General features: G+C 41.1%; 1 protein-coding gene across 3 annotated transcripts in view; it reads left to right on the top strand.

Annotated features, from left to right (window-relative positions):
* The first annotated feature begins 338 nt into the window (after positions 1 to 338).
* The window catches only part of LOC124286351 (spindle pole body component 110-like), a 31150-nt gene continuing 14027 nt past the window's right edge, over positions 339 to 17461 (top strand). Inside the window, exons 1-2 of one of the 3 annotated variants that reach the window (XM_046722712.1) lie at positions 339 to 524; positions 16207 to 16586. In XM_046722712.1, the coding sequence (XP_046578668.1) occupies positions 16578 to 16586 (9 nt within the window). In that variant the 5' untranslated portion in view covers positions 339 to 524; positions 16207 to 16577. Of the gene's footprint in view, positions 525 to 14766; positions 14854 to 16206; positions 16587 to 17461 lie in introns of those variants that run through there. The other 2 variants (XM_046722714.1, XM_046722713.1) reach the window with 2 other exon arrangements.

A 17461-nucleotide genomic window follows, 5' to 3' on the forward strand; every position in this document is an offset into this window, starting at 1 on the left:
ACCAACTAATGCTAACAATATTTTCTTTTTCCTCCTTAAACCCTTAACACGATGTTTCAACCATCGATTTTCGCCGCCAAAGAATATCGTGTAAACAAAGGTTTCTATAAGAACGTATAGGCCGGGTGGATTCCACATAATACCCAATCAACATGACTGCAAGGATTATGCCCGCTGTTTATGTGGAATACTGGTAAGTTCGTGCAGGAAATCCGAGTTATGCTCGCATTGCTAATCTTAATTTCTAGACCAATAATCAAGTAGGTTAATCAAGTCCCACTACAAATAAACGCGGTCTCCGACCGACGTGTCACGTCGCTTTTGTTCTTTAAGCCTCTTGACGGTGTTTAGGGAGTGTGACGTCATATCGCGGTTGTCCTACAAACAAACAGACGACATGGGTTGTAGCAGACGACAGATTCAATGGCGCTCAGTGATGGCATCGTGCTAAACGTGTTACTGGACTTGTACTGTGGATTCTGACAGATCAAATGGAGGAAGATACGGATACCGTTATATATAAGGTATGCAATATCAGTCATCTGTAAAAGGGTATAGATTTGTATGCTTGTTAATCACAGTCGTCTACTCAAGCAACACGACTCGGCTGGCTTGCTGCATGGTTAATGAATGTATCAAGTGGAGTGTTGATGAGGCAGTTTTAATCAATGTACCCACACAGTATCAATTTTAACTATTTGACATTTTATAAAGTGTTAGTGATTTTGTCTGTTCAAATAAGAAATGAACTTAACGTGTTTCCTGTTTTCCATAACTGGTTCGATGGGAATTCAAAAACAAACTCATGACACTAGTACATATGATTGTCTCCATGTCAGCATTCAGAGATGATTGGTAGGGTGGATGGGAGGGTTGGAGTTGGGGTTGGGGCTGAGGTTGGGGTTGTAATGAGGCCCCGCGTCTCTCAAGGGAACCGGATGCCTTTCTGCCCGCAGTCTATTGTGGAACAAACTTGCTCTTCAGTACCCAATATCATTTATGAGATGTGCATCAGGCATACCAGTTTAGTTGTGTTTTCGGGGCAGAAAATGTCCCCAGAACCCCATTTCTACGTATGAGTGCACCACTGAGGAAGAATGCATGGTCTGGTTGACTGGATGTCATTTTGTCTTGAGAGCGTTGGGCGATGTCAAATAACACTGGTTTGCCAAGTGAAGATTCGATGTTACTGAGGATACATTTAGGGTTGTGATGCTTCTTCAACATGGTCTAATAGTACACGTATCAGCCACTGAATCGCCTTGAGATTCACTTGATGTTTTATAGAGTACATTGCTGTTTTCATGCTGAGTTACCCCTGGCAGCAGTTGAATCATACCTACATTGTGACAAGCAGTTAAATTCTAACTAAACGTATTATAGAAGGATGTCGTCTACATTGTCCATGTATGTTCCAGACATATATTCGGCAATTAAAGCTACATCATATAGCAAAGAAAAATAATTTTAACACATTCAGTGTACAAACAGAAGTAAATAGAAATTCTCACTAGTTACAAAAATGTTGTACAAAAATTCCGCAACAGCGGCACATTGTAAATGCAATGATAAGCTGTGAATTCCAGTCTCAGAGACGTCACTAATACTTTTACATCTACAGTGTACTGTATACCTACATGGCTTAACTCTCCACTATCTGAAGAAATGCGACATAGCAACAGTTACATCCATACCTATCTCTACAAGTGATATAAATACCCCTTTGTGTCTTATCTGGGTTGAATACAGTTTGTCTTAGTCTAAGATTCCAGATTATTGTTCGTTCTATGTTCATCATCAGTTCGGGTAATATTTAATGGCTATTTACACAGAAATAAACTCTGGGTCGATGAGATTGTCAACAATGTATATAGATGCGTGCTTAGAGTTATAGCCGAGACACTGTAGACACTAACTGTAGGTAAACACTCTCTGTCAGGCCGTCCTTGTAAATCAATGTTCGCACTAAACGTGGGTGGCAACGGTAACCTCAGCGGCATGCATTCTCCATAGATGAAGATTGCAATAGCCGAAGTAAGTAATATGACTACTCAAACATTGTACACAATCACTGATATTTTGTGACTATTGTTAAACTCACGACATGAATATTTTTAAACTCACGTATATATGACCCCTTGGAACCAAATGGCCATCATCCACAATGTCTCTTGCTAAGCTGGATGCAAAAAAAATATTGTCGTATTGTAATTGGTAATTATATATTCTCAGCAAAATGCATAGAATAATTTAAAAAGGTCCGAATCACGAGGTACCTCGTGGCCGTCACACAAACCGTCCGTACAGTTACGACTGTCACACGCCAATGTTAATGTATGGGAGTTACGATCACTTAGCTCTAAGATCGCTTTGAGAACATGGGCCAAGAGTTGAAAAATGGCGGGTATGCAGAGTGTTGTAGCAAGAAGTAATGGTATATGAAACAAGTGACAAGTGCAGTGGTGTACCAAATATGCTTTATCCCCTTACCCGATTGCATGATAATCATAAGTGGTTCTTTGAAATGCCAGCACAATTACATATCCGTCACTTGAGAACCAGAAACTACTGTTTAGTAATTCGAGTCCATTTCCTTTGTAATGACAATAAAGCGCAAGAAACTAATTTCCGAAACGTGTTATCTATCCATAAATGTTTCCAAACACAGCCAGTAGGAACGGTAACTGCTGTCAATGAAGTTTATTTGAGCCATAAATCACCAGCAGAACAAAGTTCAATAGCCAACAGTATGTATGTGGGACAGATAGATAGATAGATATTCTTTAGAATGGTGTATAACCCGTTACAATAGAAACACATTTGTGCCTAAACCCAACAAATCCAATATTGACGAGCTACGTTCTTCAAATAATTCACGTTCTTGAATAATGTGTACAAGACGGAAGAGAAACATTTGCATACAAAGGTAAAATATTTATGAATCCAAGTCGAATGTTCCACTGTGTTATATCTGTAGAGTAGTTTTGTATGAGACTGATAAAATCTCAGCCTTAACTATATTGATAGGCATTATATGAAAACTGTGATCCTGGCTTTCTACTACATGACAGTACATTAGGAGCAATGCATTGTACCCTGAAGTAACGGGACATCCATGTTTAATGGAAGACAGGTGACTGGGACGCATCAGATATAATGTAAACTGCCGGTAAAAGAAAGCTTTCATCCAGGTTAAAAGTCAGACATACAGGAAATGGTTATTTGATGGTGATGTATTTGTTACTGGTGTTATCGATGTGGTTTGGTCCTCAACGTTTGGAGTGTTTCGGCCAAGTAACGTTTTCATAACGTTATATACTGGTGGTTGATATAGACTGTTGTACTATAGCTGAAATATTGGTAATTGATTAGTTGGCTGGTTGCTGTTTGACGCCACACTCAGCAATATTCCAATTATATGGCGGCGGTCTGTAAACAATCGGGTCTGGACCAGACAATCCAGTTATCAACAGCATGAGCATCGATCTGCACAGCTGGGATACAATGACATGTGCCAACCAAGTCAGCGAGACTGACCACCCGATCCCGTTAGTCACCTGTTACCACAAGCATGGGTTGCTGAAGACCAATTCTAACCCGGATCTTTACTAGCCTTGTTAACTGAAACAACAATCACCCCGTAAAGCTGATGCCGGAGCATCGGGGGTCTCCAGCTGCACTACATCGACAATAATGTGACGTGACGTGATGCCAACCAAGTGTGATAACCTAACTCGAATCTCCTGTGAATAAGTCTGCTGGGTTGTCACAGCCTGTCGGCGTTACGTCCTGGTAACACAGCTGAAGGGAGACTGACGCCGTCGCTGGGAACATGAAATTTTGATGGATATAAACAGCCACATTAAAATTGACAAGAGCATCATTGAGACGGGAAATCCTGAAACTGTGGATGATCTAAATTTGTATCTTTTATAGCGTTGTAGAAGGAGTCTGGTGCAAGGGAAAATAGTGTAGTTCAGGGACTGAGTGAGTTGACGATTGCTGTACCTCTTAGTGTAGATCATGGAAAATGGTTCAACCATTCAAATGCCGCAATGTCCTATCTTTCTGTCAGTGTTGATCTAGTGTTGGGGCACAGATGACCCAATCGGCACCCCAATGTGTTGAGAAGAAGTATACAGATTTGGGGATGTCAACTCCTGTAATATGAGGGACACAGCGTTTCGGAGTATATTCACATTCCTTCATCAGGTGAAGAAAACCAGGAAGTAGATAGCTACATAAGTACACGTGAAACAACTACAGCGATACGATGACAATGATGGACACTTCACAAGGGAAGCCAATACCTAATTGGGGCTGAAGGGTCATGGTTATGGACAAATAGAACATGTGTTGTCCCAGGTGTAGATAGTCCTGATAGGTAATCAAGCACTTACAGGTAATGGACAATAGTGGGTAACTACCCTTAGTGATAGTGAAGACATGGAAGCCAGCACAAATAATCAAACCAATACGTCCACAGTGCTAAGCTGGTATGTTCCTTGATCACGGTTGGGATCTCCTGATGTCTGTGGTCTCTTGCAGCCTCCTAGACGCCAGTTGTTGTTGGACTTGAATTAAGTGGCTTCCCACATGATGCTGTGATCTTGATTCTTTCTCATGTGTTCGGAAATGGTGAATTTCTGGTCGAGTGTCTTGACAGATGCCTGGTGTTAAATGAGTCTGGTTTTGAAGGGTCTACCATTGCAGGAGATCTGGTGAATACATCCTCTGGGGCTGGGGTCACTTCTAATTCTCTTTGTTGAGAAGAGTAGCGTCCCTGGAGCACGTCAGAGACCTATGACGTTTGGTTCGAATCCCAGTTCACCCCGATTTTGTCTCGAGGTATGTCTGCACCATGTCTATGTTCTCTGGTTTCACCAAACTAGTAAATGTGTGATACCTGCATTATTTCGGGATTTCCTTCCACTCACAGCGGACAAGCCGTGATTTAACTGGAATACCGATTCATCCGGGGTTCAAATTCAACTCACTAACACTTCGTCAAGGTCAAGGTCAAATACATCATATTCGAGTTGAGAAACTGATGGTCGTGCTTATTATAATATTTTCCTAAACTATACATTTACATAGGCTTCCTTCCATGCAGCTGGGCCTGAAATTATTTCTCAAAATCGATATGATTACTGTCAGAGTGGAAGAAAGTGTCATAAATAAATATTCGTCATATTATTCAATAATATGTGTATGAGTGAGTCGGGTTTTACGCCGCTTTTAGCAATATTCCAGCAATATCACGGCGAGGGACACCAGAAATGGGCTTCATATATTGTGATTATGCCAATGTGGGGAATCGAACCCGAGTCTTCTGCGTGACGAGCGAACGCTTTAACCACTAGGCTATCCCACCGCCCCAATATGTGTATGAAGACATGTGCATAATGTATGTGCCATTCTGAAACCAACTCCCTGGTTCAATGGATAGAGTCTTTTATCAGATACGTCGTTGGTTGGATCCCCGGCCTCGTCAATCCCAAGGCGTCAAAATATTGTTCCCATGCCTAGCGCTCGGCATTGAAAGAACAAAAAAAGGTATTGATTCCTGGGAATCAGTATACTATGACTGAATGGGATATTCATGTTGAACAGCTCCAGTAGTACACCACTGGGCTGGCACAGGCACATACACACAAAAACAACAACAAAGTAAACACACACGCACGCACGCACGCACGCAGCTATGTGAGTCCTATCATCTTTAAGGCAACATTAAACCCCCGTTTTACTTCACCTGTGGTCAGACATTGTGTAAATCTCGGCAGTCCCCTATCCTCAATGTTCAAGATAAGAACCAGTTGATAATTATCACGTTGTCACATTAGCGAATAGTCCCCTTGTGTTCGAAACGCTCTCTGCAAGTAAATTAAGTCATTTCATTTATAAATGAGTATTTTAAGAAAAAATCCTATTGTTACAGATTGTCTCAGACTGGACTATTTAACCTGTTATTGCTGTTATTGCTGTGGCGTAAGACTGCATTCACTCACTAGTTCTGGAGACCACGTGGTCTCTCCATCATTCGTAAAAGCAATACCATTTATTGCACGTTGGGGTAAATATGCAGCCTTTAGTCATTTGCAACATCGAAGTTCTCTTAAGGAATCCCCACGATCAATAAATCAATTGCACTTCCACGTTCCGCGATCCTGCATGGCGACAGTGTTAGCCGTGTCAGCGTCCCTGGTAACCAAGGTAAAGGCATGACATAGCATGCGTACTGCGGTCACCGTTCAGGGACACATATTATTGTCAATATTTAATGGGTATACGTAGGTACAGCTTTATTTATTCTGACTTTGATGTAACGTTTTCTCTCTCTCTAACCCTTACATCAGAGGTTGTGTAGTTGTATAAGCTTCTGAAATATAACAGCAGCCCGGAGACATTTGTGAGTGAGTGAGTGAGTGAGTGAGTAAGGTTTTACTCCGCTTTTAGCAATATTCCACCAATATCACGGCGGGGGACACCAGAAATGGGCTTCACACATTGTACTCATGTGGGAAATCGAACCCGGGTCGTCAGCGTGAGAGCGGACGCTTTAACTATTAGGCTACCCCTACAGCCCCAGACATTTATGGACCGCCTCCGTGGTGTAGTAGTTAGAGCGTCCGCCCGGAGAACGGAAGGTCGCGGGTTCGATCCCCGACCGTGTCATACCAAAAGACGTTAAAATATGGTACTTGTTGGTCCCTGCCTGGAGCTCGGCATTAATGGGTACAACAAGGACTGGTCGGCTCGGAGTCAGTATACTGTGTCTGAGTGGGGTATTCATGCTTCACTGCGGCATGGTATCTCAGTGGGCTAGCACATACACACGCATGCACGTCGTCATATGAGCGAAATAGTCTCAAGCACGACGTAAAACCCAATTCCACCTCACCTCACCTCACCAGACATTTATGAACATCATGAAGCTACATAGAGTACGGGTCTCACGTATTGTAGATTTCGGGAGTCTGACGTAAATATACTGCATTTTATACTAAACAGTAAACATTACGCAACACATAATCCCCCATTAGAAAAGACTGAATATACACGACTCTAAATATATACTACACCCTGTAGTTAATTATTCTTCCTCATAATTGCTATAGATAATCTGCCATGCCCCACACTACCGTATTAAGCTAATAAGCGCCGGGTGTCCAATAAGCAGCTCACTAACAATCCGTTGAAAAATTATTCCTCTTATTAAGCGCAAAAGAGCTGGCCAAGATGGCGGTCAAATATGAATAGAACAACGGATATAGCGAACTAAATTTCTTGGTTGAAAATATATTCCTGTTTATTAGAGGAAATACGGTAATTATATTTTACACTTTCATCGATGAGTTAGATGTGACTAGAATTGCACTGATGGATATACAGACACCATTTGACGATGTTAGACGAATCTCAACCATTAACAACAGGACAGTACTTGTAACTTGTGCCGTTCTAACCGTCAGTTGTGTTGCTGCTGTGTGAAGCCGCTAGGGTCTACGATGTCAGATGATGTGCACAAACGGTTATATCCCAAAACTTCCACATCCCAATACTCCCGCATCTCAAAACAACCACATCCCACTACTACCACACATTGTTAAAACAACAACTCCTCATCACCCCCTTTTTAGGTAACTATTGCCTTCGATAGGACACTTATATATATATAGAAACCACTCTGTTTGCTCGCTGCCGTTAGATCTATTTGATAACAGTCAGGCATGATATACCGATATATGGTCTCGGGTTAAATAATAAATAAATATAAATACATTTGTAGAGCGCGTACTATCCCCCTCAAGCGTTAATCCTACATTTACAGGCTGTTACCGAATATCAGTTGATTGACCACTGCCATGACAGAGATGTGTACTGATGCAGTGGGTATTGTAGTAATGTATCACAAATGGTCACCGCTATATTGAATGCAATCGACCAGCAACGCTCGTACAATAAGCAAACAATTTGAGATCGTCCGTTTGTTGGAGAATCAGTCAATATGCATGTCAATGCAATTATTATTACCATCAAAGTGCAAAATCCAATTGTATTCGAGTGCCAAGGTAACACTTAAATCATAAGCGCAGTGAAAATATATTCCTGATACAATATTGGCACACTTAGAAATCCATTTCCCACCAAATGTGATGATGTTTAATATGTAAAAACTGGAGAAACTCAATATAGAACAATTTTTTGGGGATAACAACTTCTTTATTTCGTGAGTGCGACGTTTCGATACAGATTCTTGTACCGTTGTCAAGCATCACTCTTGTTTGACAACGGTACAAGAATCTGTATCAACGTGGTACGAAATAAAGAAGTTGTTATCCATAAAAATGTGTTCTATATTGGGTGCTTGACAATGGTACAAGAATCTGTATCGAAACGTGGCACTCACGAAATAAAGAAGTTGTTATCCATAAAAATGTGTTCTATATTGGGTGCTTGACAATGGTACAAGAATCTGTATCGAAACGTGGCACTCACGAAATAAAGAAGTTGTTATCCATAAAAAATTGTTCTATATTGTACGTCTCAACTTCTAAAATGCCACTCAAACAAGTTGTCTGGAGAAACTCACGTATTAGTGTTATCTTAAAGAAAAGTATTCTTCCTCAAATTCCAAAGGACACGCCTGTATCTTAATACTCGTGTCCCTTGGTGTATTTAAAATAGACTACATTCCTGTTTCTATCTGATAACACCATAACAAACCGCAGCAATACTTTATTTATCTTACCTACAAGTCAATCCTAGAGACACTATGACATCAGTGATCGGTTATCAATGTGAAGAGCAAATCAAACATCAAAATATTGTTCCCACTATTTTCTCTTGTAGATAACAATGAGTATAATCACAAACCTATTTGTACAGAACTCAGCAATCCTGGGAAATATAATGAGAACGATCTCTACATTTATTTTTCTAACAGACAACTATATTCTCCCGGGGGCTGATAATAGCACACTGAATGTACATTACTCCGTTGACCGGAGGACTAATTGTATGCTGTGAGCGTTAGGCGGAAATCACTACAACTGTTAAAAGTTTATAATTTTATGTGCTGTCATCGTCAAAATAGTCGTATTGATTAAGACTACGTGATCGATTACTTCTGGGAACTAAAACCATTCCATCATCGATCAATCAGTTAATCGGAAAAAAAATCATGATACGCTGAACCTCGTTACGCCAATGCCGTTGGCAACGGCAAGAGATGTTCACACAGACACTACGCTTCGACTTCCACTACTGCTACCATACTACTATAATTACTATTACTTATTCGACCTCCACTACAACTACTATTACAACGGCTCCTACTACTACTACTACTACTACTACTACTACTACTACTACTACTACTACTACTACTACTACTCATCGACACAATGAGGTATAGGTACCGCCACACATAAATTCGATATTTTCACTGCATATAAACTATAAGTCACTCAAAACGACCAGTCTCTCAACCCGATCCCAGCGTGGGATAAGAGTATGGTATAAGTAAGCCCCGGGTGCGCCCCCACTGCACCCACTCTGCGACTTAAGACCCCAAGTACCAATCCCACATGCATATTTCTCAGCACCATAAGCCTCCCCGAGACGCATTGTCCCGCTCTTTATAACGTCATATACAATGCCGATACGTCTGACTTATTGCATCACCGTAATTCCTGCCATTATCGGGGATTCAGCATTAAGTCGACACAAGTAGAATTAGTCAGGGATAATATCGATACATGCAGACTGGTGGAAAATTGATTCCCTTAAGAAAATAATGACCGGGCCGTTCCTATAGCTGGCCATGTAGCAAGTCGGGCTCGGGCTTTCACAGAGATGGGTTGTCAGTGGGGATTTATAGGCGAGGTGGTCCCTGAGGATATATGACAGGTAAGCCATTTTCACAACATCTGCAGCGTTTAGTACTTCTACATCTGTAAATGGCTATTCTTTCAAGTATTGATTGTCGTAATGATCAACAAGCATAGTGGGACGTTTTTAAGGAGCTACTAATGGTAAACTGATCTGTTCGAGGTCGATATATATTGAAATTGCAATAAACCGCATATATACGCAATTGGTAAGCACAAAAGATGAAACATTGTACACCGATAAAACGTTACGAACATAAAACTTCATTATATATACATGGACGAATTACTTTCTGTGCCATTTCTGTAGTGTGAAATCCGATAAATCACATTCCGTTGATCGTCGCTTGAGGTAGATATCCGTTCGCACACTCGGGGTGAAGGTTGAACGGTTTTTCATAGAGTCTGATTACGGTTTTATATTTTCCTGAATATCTACTCAAAGCCTTGTTCTTAAAAGAAATGTAACCTGAAATAATGCATAGTTGAAATTGAAAAATACAAACCCAACAATTCGAGCTTCAACATCTTTGTCCAGGTTCTATAGACTTGGAGCAGTTGCTTCCACACCAAAATGTATGCCAAAGAAAAAGTGATAGTCAAACTTGTATGTATCACATTAAAGCCTTTGAAGATATACTGTTCAAAAAAAGTTCTTTTACATAGGTAAGTAAAGCAACAGTGTTTAAGGCTGAAAAGATACCTAACTGGACTGGGTGTAGGATCATAAAGCAAAGGGTAATTAAGAAGATCTGTGTGAAAGTGAACCAGTACCTGCACTACAATTTTAACGTCAGCGTTCGAACGGCGTTTCAAGGTTAACGCCAAAACGCATCTCTCAAGAAGTGCACGTGCAGTTGTGTTTTCTTCACTTACTCATTCTGATAGCCTCTGAGGCTAGCTATGAAATGCCATTAATCGAATCTATGTGACAGATCGCATTGTGACAGTGTATGGTGTTAAACATGGTGAGGATGTCAGAAGCACAACGTCAAAATGCTATTGGCCGCCTGGAAGCAGGAGCGACACAACAAGATGTTGCCAACAACTTTAGTGTTTCCAGACAAACCATCTCCGACCTCTGGCGTCGTTACAATGCCACTGGTTACGTCCGCGACAGGCCAACGTCAGGTCGACATCGGGTCACTACTGCTGCCCAGGACAGCTTCATACAACTGCGTCAGCGCTAGCAGAACAACAACAGCGAATCCTGGACTACGCCAGATCTCGGACCAAACTGTTAGAAACAGGTTAAGAGAGGCGGGACTTTCAGACAGAAGACCTCTCCAGCGTTACGTCCAAACCCCACGTCATGAAGCAGCTCGTCTTCAGTGGTGTCGATTGAGGCGCCGATGGACTAGGAACCAGTGGAGGGAGATATTGTTTACAGACGAATCCCGTTACCTGCTGTAACTAGCTGATCGCCGTAGGCGTGTTTATCGACGTCGTGGGGAACGCTACTCCGCCAGCTTTGTCCAGCAGGCTGATCGTTTTGGTGGTGCAAGCGTTATGGTGTGGGCAGGCATCCGTTTCGATGGAAGAACAGACCTTGTTCATGTGGAAGGGAATCTGACTGGTGTGCGCTATCGTGATGAGATTCTCCAACGTCATGTTGTGCTTTCATTAACCGTCATGGCGGGGTGTTTCAACACGACAGACCACACATAGCCATTGTTTGTCAGGACTTTCTTCGTCAAAACAACGTGGCTGATCTGTCTTGGCCTGCTCGTTCCCCGGATTTGTCACTTAATGAGCATTTCTGGGATGTCCTTGACCGACGTGTTCGTGAGCGACGTGTTGCACCTCAGAACCTTCAACGACTCCGTGCAGCCCTTCAGGAAGAAGGGCAGAACATCCCACAGGCCGCTATTCGACTTCTTATTGCTTCTATGCGTCGCCGTTGTGAGGCAGTGATTCAGGCTCGCGGTGGTCACTTACGGTACTGACCCTCTCTTCCTTCTGAGACTTGTGAACCGTGGACATTTTGAAAGACCATCAATCGTGTGATTCATTTGTAAGCATGGATATCTTACCTGTCATTGTACTGAAATAAATCAATCTATGCATGAACATTGTTCGTTTTCCTGTTTTTCAACAGTACATTTAACCTGAAATGATAGATTAGTTGGAATCAAACAAATGATTCTGTTATCTAACTACGACGACGAATGAATCATATTGCAATTTCTTAGTATATAACTCAAAACCCTAGAGTGCTGGTATTAAGTTGTTATGATGAACTACATGGGAATCGTAAGTGTTTGAATATTTAAATTTTAGATACCATCAATTTTGCTGGTCTGTTTCCTAGTTCTAGAACCATGTCATTTCCCATACACCCAACGCTTTCTGTAATGCAAAAGTGTGTGTGTGTGTGAGAGAGAGAGAGAGAGAGAGGGGTGTGAGAGTGTAGAGAGAGAGAGAGAGAGAGAGAGAGAGTGTGTGTGTGTGTGTATGTATGTGTGAGAGAGAGAGTGTGTGTGTGAGTGTATGTGTGTGTGTGTGTGTGTGTAGTGTGTGTGTGTGAGAGAGAGAGAGAGAGAGAGTGAGTGTGTGTGAGTGTATGTGTGTGAGAAGAGAAAGAGTGTGTGTGTGAGAGAGAGAGAGAGAGAGAGAGGGGGGAGAGAGAGAGTGTGTGTGTGAGTGTATGTGTGTGTGAAAGAGAAAGAGTGTGTGTGAGAGAGGGAAATAGAGAGAGAGTGCGTGTTTGTGTTTCCCCGTTAGTTACTCTGACTGTAAATATAAAAGCTAAACGACCGAAAATAACCATCCGCATCCCTAAGACATATTGCAGTGCATTGCATTGAAGGTTAAAGTAAAAGTGGATATACTATTTAGTATAACGGTCCTAATACCTCTGATCCCACAGATAACTATTCATTCATATGGTCGCAGTTACCTTTGCCCATGAGTATACCATGTATCTACCTGACAGTACCGGAACTGAACACCCAGTAACCCCAACTCATCATCTCACGCATGGCATGTTTCTGTACAGGTATGCAAACGCATTATACTCGCTTGGCATGTTTAATTATACTGTACGCTTGGAACTTGAGGCCGTTGTTCTCTTGTACTGAATAACTCATAGCATCTGTTGGTGGGAAGTGACAGGGAGTACAGCATAGGGGTGATCTATCAGTCAGGTTTAAGGTAAGTTTATCATTATTCACAGTCAAAAGTACCTTAATATGATCAATACAGCTGTTTTGCTTTTTGTTGTTCATTGTAATTCTTATACTTCTCTCTTATGACTGTATTCCCATGTGGTGTGTGTATGTGTAAGTGTGTGTGTGTGTGTGTGTGTGAGAGAGAGAGAGAGAGAGAGAGAGAGAGAGAGAGAGAGAGAGAGAGAGAGAGAGAGAGAGAGAGAGAGAGAGAGAGAGAGAGATTGTATATTTGGCTACTGGATGTTCCAATAATGAATGACACGTCTTACTTTGTAGTTTGGATTGAATTTTCTTGTGACGAACCATATTTTTCAAACTACTTTGCATTGTTCAAGGGGCTATATGATTGAGAATACGGAAAGTATATCTACTCCCTGGGCATCAATGAAGAACTGGTACCTAGAGTGTGTTAACGGCATATCATACCCCACAATATAGCGGCAGCATTGCTACAGTGGCCTAAAATACCATTAACTCCCTCACGCAATGGTACAGTCGGCGTCTTGTAAGTCTCAACTACTAACATCAACGACGCAAGGATGCTATTGTCATACTTGGCAGACTTTGGGCATTTTGCCATCATCTAGAGAGACCGTTTGTCTTTGACGAGGTTCAGGTGTATAATTACCATTATTGTATCCATTTTACCCATGTACAAAGATACCAGCATAAACAAGACTGTGGTACTATAACATACATTACCACCGGCATCACCAGTGAATGTCTTCCTTTTTCATTATGATATATACACATGGAAAAAAGTATCGCGACACCTATGATATTTAATCCCTATATAACCATTATATATTCATATCATTATGGTTGTTACCATGATTATTGTGACCTCATATATGGTTTTAGGTATTCACGTGATACATCCCTCATTAAGCAAGTTTCACGTTTCACTAACCATTTGCAGCTCGATAACTTGGAAAGTCAATTGATTTCGTTGTTGATATGCAAGTATTGGTCTCCTCAACTGAAAACTGCTCCAAAATGGCAAGTTAATAGTATGCGGTCCAAAACAGTCGGGTACACAGTCAGACAATCCGTCTCTTGCTACCCCCCGAGCACAAGAAACTATATATGGCAGCGAAATATGTCGGAGCGAGTGCCGTTTGGCGTGGGTTCATTGAAAGTTTGGGGCTTCCTCTCACATGACAGTAACCTTGACCTTGTGATGTTCAGACAAAGTCACTAGAAAGGGTTGTTGTACCACAGTTTAATGACCATCCTCCTGACGCATGGCCAGTCCCATTGCACAAAAAAGGAGAAGAAAAAAACTCTCTCCCTCCCTCCCTCCCTCCCCCTCTCTCTCTCTCTCTCGATTGTCATCTCAAATGACCCAATTTGACATCACCTTCTTTCAATCGAGGAACCAAATTGACATCGCCTCATTGGGTCATATGAACAATTTGACATCACATTTGCTCTACATGTGAACCTGTTCGGCATTTCCTCCTATCAACAAATGAACCAATTATGTATCGCCAAACTTGTTTGCATGATACAACCATCTCAGATAATACATTTGAACTGAAAGCTTTCACAGACAAGACAAGTGAAGCGAATATACATGTTCCACTTGATGATGGCCATTGATCTCGTGTGCACAGTGTGATACGTCTTACTTGGCAATAGCGAACCCTTCCATGCTTACCAGCATGTATACACAAACACAGGAGTTGTGTGGGCGTTAGTCTGCGTCTTGCATGGTACTGAACAGTCAATACTTCTTATCAATGTCAGCTAGCGTTTTCGTTTTACGTGCGTCTGATCTGTTTAAGGTATGTGGATTATTTTAGTATAAGTCAGTCGTACTATTTATTTAATTCCATGTTCTGATAATGTAACCTGAGCTACGAATGAGGATGGCGAAGCAGTAGCTTATTTAAGTTGCTCTTCAGAGACACAATACATGGGCGTATCGTTTAGACCTACTTTGCTATCGGTGAATGAAAGGGCACGAGTGTTACATCAAAATGTGCTGTTTCATGAACACAGAAGATGAAATCCACACATCATGTGTTTATGATTTGCCAAATTCTTAATGCCTATATCAGAAATAATCTGATCCATATGTATACTTATGATTTCATTAAACACACGATCTAGTTTTGGCAAGTACTAAATCATTCTGATCAAGGCAAGTACACCATGTAAAGAAACACACGAGTTGCCGCCCTCAAGTATCATGATGTTTCCACTCTTTAGTACTGAAGACCCTGAAGGAGAGGGTGTTTCAAAAGAGTGAAGTGATGAATCCCGATTGATGTCCACTTTCCTGTACATGACCATTACTTAATCTCATTACGAAGGTGGCACTGTGTTTAAATGTCAAGACACTTTCCCATTACCATGGTGCATGTCTATTTGGCGAATTTGTTATGGTGATTAAGAAGTCAATTGCTCTATCGGAATCCAAAACGTGCCGAAAAGTTACTCTGTTTCTCGTACTTATATGTGGACTGCAGTTTAGTATCGATATTCTTAACTTGATTCTTTGGACTCATCATTGTTTTACATTATCAGATTATGCGTAGTATAAAAGAAATCAGCAGATAGACTACCCGGCAAAAGAAAGTTTACACTGAATGAAACAACCAAGAAATGACAATGTGTGATGTATTGATATAGGTATCATGGCTGTTTTTTTTGGTACTTAAGCTTGCAACTTTCAGCGACTGTTTTCAGCCTTGTAACGTTTCGATAACGTTTGTACATTTGTGGTCAAATCCGTGTACTATCGTTATCCTTTTCATCTCATATTTGCCACACTGTTCTTAACTTCCGTGACAAACATTATGACTTCTGTCGCCAAAGACCACATTCGCCTGTCCCATATCTTCACAGATAACGAATATTCAGTACGCATTCTCGTTAGTCCGGAATTATGTAGCAGCCCAAAATCCACAGATTTATGTTGCTTTGCTGTGGCAGGATCCGCTGATCACGGTTCAAATCCAAGATTCGACCCATCCATGACCCTTGATCAGTCCATGCTCGTAGGCTTCACTTAGCCCATCGTAACTTCAGGCAATCATCACATAAGAAACTCTTACACAGTAACCAAGCTATGATACTGTTTATACCCATATTGAACCCACTTTACTCACTGAAGATCTTAAATTCATTTCTAGGGCAAAGGGAAGTCGACAAAGAAGAAAAAGAGACACAAAGACACCGATACACCAGCAGAAAATGCTGAAGTGGGTGAGATTAAGGACGTTGGTGCTGCGGACAGTGTCTCTGCTGAAGACACCGTGGTAACCCCGAGAGCAAACCGTCCACCAGCAATGGCTGTGATGACGAGAATGGTAAATCTATAGACACATCAGATTCATCTGTTGTCAACGACGTCGAACCCAAAGTGTCAGTGGATGATTATAAGGCCAAGGTTGAAGTGGTAAAAAACGGACTGAAAGCTTCCAAAACCCTCATAGACAATGAATGCAAGACAACAGAACAGAAGATTGTGAGGACAGGGTTCTGGGATAAGTTAAGGTTTACAATGTCCCAGGTAAGAATATAGTGTTATTCTTTCATAGATAATCCACATACTACAGAGGCCTGTTTTGAAAGTCGATATGTTATCATGTATATAACATGAGCATTGTGACGTATGCTTTTGTCTTTGTACTTAAAGCTAAGATCAAACAATGGGCTGAGGATAAGGATCTATTCTGCAACCCATCAGATATTTCAATCATGTGGCATCATTCAACGTTATATCTTTCGTCGTAAAACAACTTTTAGTCTTTGATATGAAGCCTTTGATTGATTTTGTGAAGAAACGCACAGGTGGTGTTGAGAAAGGTTAAGTGTTAAACGTTCTGCATCCAACATATCGATGGGATCTGACACATCATCCCTTTGACGGTGCGGAGGTTCATTGATTAGACTGTGGGTTTGAGACAAGGTCCTGTTTTTTCGGTTTTCCTATTAGGCAAATTACAAAACAGGATTGTTAAAAAGAATGAACATTAGACATTTTCCCCGTGATGTATGTAAATTCGTTAGGCTGCATTTTCTGATAAAGTCATTTGATATAACATGCGGCATTACCCTGTTGAAACAGTCTTGATACACACATTTTGAATAACTGAATTCGGGGATGATTATTACGATGAGGTTCTTATGAAAGTTATTTTCCTTTTCGATTTAGAGAATGCTAATTTTATCATGCTGTATTAGTTTTGATGCCCAGTAATAAGAACAACGTGAAAGTAAAGCCATTGATGATAAGGAATATTTGAAATTCTTGTATAAAATTATTGAAGATAAAAAAAGAAGGATTTGTTTGTGGGAAATACTCAACACTCGAATGTGCCCTTTGGTTTCAAAATGATTGCAAATTGATAATTATGATGATTCTTTAAAGATTTGTTCTCCTTA

This window comes from Haliotis rubra, unplaced genomic scaffold (assembly GCF_003918875.1).
Source record: "Haliotis rubra isolate DU_JTF1 unplaced genomic scaffold, ASM391887v1 Scf380, whole genome shotgun sequence".
Classification (NCBI taxonomy): Eukaryota; Metazoa; Mollusca; class Gastropoda; order Lepetellida; family Haliotidae; genus Haliotis; species Haliotis rubra.